Here is a 5,352-nt window from a genome sequence, read left to right as displayed (position 1 = left end):
TTTGGAACGGTTGGAACGGTTGGGGCGGTTGGGGCGGTTGGGGCGGTTGGGACATTGGAACGGTTGGGGCGATTGGGGCGGTTGGTAAAACGGTTGGGGCGGCGGTTGGAACGGTCGGGGCGGTCGGTTGGGGGCGGGGGGTTGGGTTTTGGTGGCGGTCGGGGCGGTTGGAACGGTCGGGGGCGGTTGGAACGGTCGGGGGCGGTCGGGGGGGTTGGGGCGGTTGGGGTGGTTGGGGCGGTTGGAACGGTTGGGGCGGCGGTTGGAATGGTCGGGGCGGGTGGGCGGTTGGGGCGGTTGAGGCGGTTGGGGCGGTTGGGGCGGTTGGAACGGTTGGGGCGATTGGGGGCGGTTGGGGGCGGTTGGGGCGGTTGAGGCGGTTGGGGCGGGTTGGGGCGGTTGAGGCGGTTGGAACGGTTGGAACGGTTGGGGCGGTTGGAACGGTTGGGGCGGTTGGAACGGTTGGGGCGGTTGGGGCTGTTGAGGCGGTTGGAACGGTTGGAACGGTTGGGGCGGTTGGAACGGTTTGGGGCGGTTGGGGCGGTTGGGGCGGTTGGGGGGCGGTTGGGGGCGGTTGGGGGCGTTGGGGGGCGGTTGGGGCGGTTGGGGGTTGGAACGGTTGGAACGGTTGGGGCGGTTTGGGCGGTGGGGCGGTTGGGGGCGGTTGGAACGGTTGGGGGCGGTTGGGGCGGTTGAGGCGGTTGGGGCGGTTGGAACGGTTGGAACGGTTGGGGGGCGGTTGGAACGGTTGGGGCGGTTGGAACGGTTGGGGCGGTTGGGGCGGTTGGGGCGGTTGAGGCGGTTTGGGGCGGTTGGGGGCGGTTGGAACGGTTGGGGCGATTGGGGCGGTTGGAACGGTTGGAACGGTTGGGGCGGTTGAGGCGGTTGGGGTGGTTGGGGCGGGGGGCGGTTGAGGCGGTTGGGGTGGTTGGGGCGGTTGGAACGGTTGGGGCGGTTGGGGGGTGGTGGTTGGGGCGGTTGGGGCGGTTGGGGCGGTTGGGGTGGTTGGGGTGGTTGGGGGTGGTTGGGGCTGTTGGGGCGGTTGGAATGGTTGGGGCGGGTTTGAGGCGGTTGGGGCGGTTTGGGGGGGCGGTTGGAACGGTTTGGAACGGTTGGGGCGGTTGGGGCGGTTGGGGTGGTTGGGGGGGTTGGGGCGGTGGGACGGTTGGAACGGTTGGGAACGGTTGGGGCGGTTGGGGCGGTTGAAACGGTTGGAACGGTTGGGGGCGGGTTGGGGCGATTGGGGCGGGTTGGGGTGGTTGGGGTGGGTTGGGGGGTGGTTGGGGCGGTTGGGGCGGTTGGAATGGTTGGGGCGGTTGAGGCGGTTGGGGCGGTGGGGGGTGGTGGTGGGGGCGGTTGAGGCGGTTGAGGCGGTTGGGCGGTTGGGGCGGTTGAGGCGGTTGGGGCGGTTGGGGGCGGTTGGAACGGTTGGGGCGATTGGGGTGGTTGGGGCGGTTGGGGCGGTTGGGGGCGGTTGGGGCGGTTGAGGCGGTTGGGGCGGTTGGGGCGGTTGAGGCGGTTTGGGCGGTTGGGGCGGTTGGGGGCGGTTGGAACGGGTTGGGGCGATTGGGGCGGTTGGAACGTTGGGAACGGTTGGGGCGGTTGGGGCGGTTGGGGGTTGGGGTGGGGCGGTTGGGGCGGTTGGGGGGGCGGTTGGGGCGGTTGGGGCGGTTGGGGCGGTTGGGGCGGTTGGGGGGGCGGTTGGAACGGTTGGGGCGATTGGGGCGGTTGGGAACGGTTGGAACGGTTGGGGCGGTTGGAACGGTTGGGGCGGTTGGAACGGTCGGGGCGGTCGGGCGGGGCGGTTTGGTCGGTCGGGGGCGGTTGGAACGGGGGGGCGGTTGGGGCGGTTGGGGCGGTTGGGGGGGTGGGCGGGGGCGGTTGGGAACGGTTGGGGCGGTTGGAACGGTCGGGGGGGCGGTTGCGGCGGTTGGGGCGGTTGAGGCGGTTGGGGCGGTTGGGGCGGTTGGGGGCGGTTGGAACGGTTGGGGGCGGTTGGAACGGTCGGGGCGGTTGGGGCGGTTGGAACGGTTGGGGCGGTTGGGGCGGTTGGAACGGTTGGGGCGATTGGGGCGGTTGGAACGGTTGGAACGGTTGGGGCGGTTGGGGCGATTGGGGCGGTTGGGGCGGTTGGGGCGGTTGGAACGGTTGGGGGCGATTGGGGCGGTTGGAACGGTTGGAACGGTGGGGGCGGTTGGGGCGATTGGGGCGGTTGGGGCGGTTGGAACGGTTGGGGCGGTTGGAACGGTTGGGGCGGTTGGAACGGTTGGAACGGTTGGGGCGGTTGGGGCGGTTGGAACGGTTGGAACGGTTGGGGCGGTTGGGGCGGTTGGAACGGTTGGGACGGTTGGAACGGTTGGGGCGGTTGGAACGGTTGGGGCGGTTGGAACGGTTGGGGTGGTTGGGGCGGTTGGGGCGGTTGGAACGGTTGGGGGGGCGGTTGGGGCGGTTGGAACGGTTGGGGCGGTTGGGGCGGTTGGAACGGTTGGAACGGTTGGGGCAGTTGGGGCTCAATCTGCAACGTTCCATCACACTTCAAAACAAGTGGTCTAGAGGGAGCCGTAGTTGGTGGAAGCGGAATAGAGGAAGCAGCTGATTGGGAGTAACCCCAGAAATGACCTTAATTAAGGTAAGGGGCAGAATGAGTGCCAGGGCAGTTTATTGTTCTGGATGTCAGATGTGGGAAGTCATGGGGTCTGATAGCCATCCAGACGTCCACATCTGCGCCAGGTGCGTCGAGATGGGGCTCCTAATGGACCGTATTAGGAACCTGGAGCAGCAGCTCGATTACCTGTGTCTGGTCAAGGAGAGTGTGGAGATCATAGAGAGGAGTTACAGAGAGGTGGTCACTCCAAGACCACGGGAGGCAGACAAGTGGGTCCCGGTTAGTAGGGGCAAGGGGCAGAGGCAGGGACTAGAGAGTACCCCGGTGGCTGTAAACCTTGGCAATATGTACTCCTGTAGTACTGTTCGGGGGGGGGGGGCAGCGTACCTGGGGGTAGCCGGGCCTCCGGCACAGAGACCGGCCTAGTAATAGGGGACTCTATATAGCAGTGTTACAATATTTTGAGATTTTAAAAATCAAGTAAAAATCAAATTTATCCCATCAGATAAAGCATAAAAATAAGTTTAATTTGACACCTAATTCACTTTCATATCTTCAGTATTAAAATCGAATGGCCATTTTCATACTAGCATCTTGTTCCCTAATGATTTGCCATTGACTTAACACAAAAACTGTGATCGACAGTGAAATGGCCATAACTTTATTAAAAATTCAGAGAACTGAAAGAAATGTTCAGTTATTATAGATTGAAGCATTCTGAAACAAATATTAAACAATCTTACTTTGATGACCTGAAATTAAAGCATATATTTAGTTAGTTACCCAATTGTAGCTAATTCCAAATTTCAATTACTAGATCTAAACATCTATCCATTTCTTAAGGAAAGATTTTTAAATAGCCTAAGTGTCCAAAGAACATTCACACAAAAATTCACAATAAAACATGATTTTTAAATCTCATTTACATTAATTTATAGGCCAAATGGAAGGGATTTAGTGTTCAATTGCTGTAAATTAATGGCCATTTAAATCAGCTTTCAAGTGGGATTCTGTGGAACGCGCTGGTTTGGAATGCTGCCATTGCGGTGAATTTGAAGCCCATATGCCCAGAAATATACTGAGGGATTGAATGGGCCCCCAAGTCAGCTACTCGCAACATAACATTTTGTATAAAGGGATCTTAAGAAGCCCTTTTTAATGTAAAAATAAACAACCTACCTTGCCTTGTCCCCTACATGAGATACGTCCCGTTGTCGGGGTTCACGGCTTTAGAGGATGATTTTTAATCTACTATGACAATTAAATAACCCAATTTAGTTTAAAAATACCTGCAGCGAACGAATTTCGCAGCGATTTTTCATCAGCAATTACGTAGGCTGAACAACATCGATTTCCACAGCCTAGAGAAAATTACGTTTTAAACCTGCTCCCCTCTCAAAGGCGCCAAAGTCGTGCACACGGGCAGCGGCAGAACTGCAGCGCCGCTGAAGGTAAGTTTTGCAACATACCTACTCTATAGTTAAGGGGTCAGATAGGCGATTCTGTGGACGCAGTCAGGATGCCCGGATGGTATTTTGCCTCCCTGGTGCCAGGGTCTGGGATGTGTCTGAACGTGTCCAAGATATCCTGAAATGGGAGGGAGAGGAGCCAGAGGCTGTGGTACATATAGGTGCCAATGACATAGGTAGAAAAAGAAAAGAGGTCCTGAAAGGAGAATTTAGGGAGTTAGGAAGAGAGTTTTTCGGAAATCAAGATGGCGTCCGATGCACAAAGCGAGGTTCTGCGTCTCCAGTTTTTGCAAGTTAGCATTTTTTTGGTTAATAGTTTTCGCTCGGAACAGTCGAGCGAAGACTTTGTATGGCCGTCAAGAGCTACTGGATCTCGGTCGTCTCTGCACAACCAGTACACAAAGCGACTTCCAACTACCGCCGGAGATCACCAGGACACCACGGTCTAGTGTGCCAGCTCCTCCGACAGGAAGTGCCCGGAAGCGGCGCAGAGACCGCAAACAAAGATGTGGGAAGCGGGGAGGCTATCGGGCTAGGCTAAAGCTAAACCCTCACCAGCCAGCTCTGCCAAGCATTTTCCTCGCCAATGATCGGTCCCTGGTGAATATAATCGATGAACTACGGCTGCGGATCAACACACATAAACGGATCGCTGACTGCAACGCCATGGTCGTTACCGAAACATGGCTCAACGACAACATCCCGGGCAACGCCATCGAGCTGGATGGGCGCACTGTCTTCAGGGCCGACAGAACAGCGGAGGACTCCGGTAAGACCAAGGGCGGCGGACTGTGCATTTATGTAAACAACTCATGGTGTACGGACGTTGTTAGGATTGGTAGTCACTGCTCCGCTGACCTGGAATACCTGATGATAACGTGCAGGCCCTTCTATCTGCCCAGAGAATTTGCATCGATTGTTATCACTGCAGTCTATGTACCCCCGGATGCTAATGCCAGGCTAGCAATGGAAGAGCTGCAAGCTGCTATCAGCAAACAATTAACTGCACACCCAGAGGGGGCTTTTATTGTTCTGGGTGATTTTAACCACTCCAACCTTAAAACTGTACTCCCCAGGTTCCATCAACATGTCTCCTGTCCAACCAGAGGAGACAATATTCTGGATTTAGTATACATTAATATTACTGGAGCCTACAAAGCCCACCCCCTCCCCAACCTGGGTCAGTTTGACCACCTCTCTCTGTTCCTGCTCCCCAAATACACACCTCTCATCAGACGTGTGAAACCAACCGTGAGGACAGTGAAGGTTTGGCCTGAG

The 5,352-nt window shown here is 57.6% G+C and overlaps 1 protein-coding gene across 1 annotated transcript; it reads right to left on the bottom strand.

Moving 5' to 3' along the window:
* Nucleotides 1-617: 617 nt before the first annotated feature.
* LOC129694882 (uncharacterized) lies at nucleotides 618-4,742 on the bottom strand (the record flags this gene model as incomplete). Its single annotated transcript, XM_055631638.1, is given in 4 exon segments — nucleotides 618-955; nucleotides 958-1,030; nucleotides 2,274-2,515; nucleotides 4,659-4,742. Coding segments are annotated over 4 exon segments (737 nt in total), but the record flags the coding sequence as incomplete, so codon positions are not given.
* Nucleotides 4,743-5,352: the final 610 nt, after the last annotated feature.

This window comes from Leucoraja erinacea, unplaced genomic scaffold, assembly GCF_028641065.1.
Source record: "Leucoraja erinacea ecotype New England unplaced genomic scaffold, Leri_hhj_1 Leri_846S, whole genome shotgun sequence".
Taxonomy (NCBI): Eukaryota; Metazoa; Chordata; class Chondrichthyes; order Rajiformes; family Rajidae; genus Leucoraja; species Leucoraja erinaceus.
Note: the sequence above shows the minus strand (reverse complement) of the source record. Positions and strands in the feature narration are given on the sequence as shown.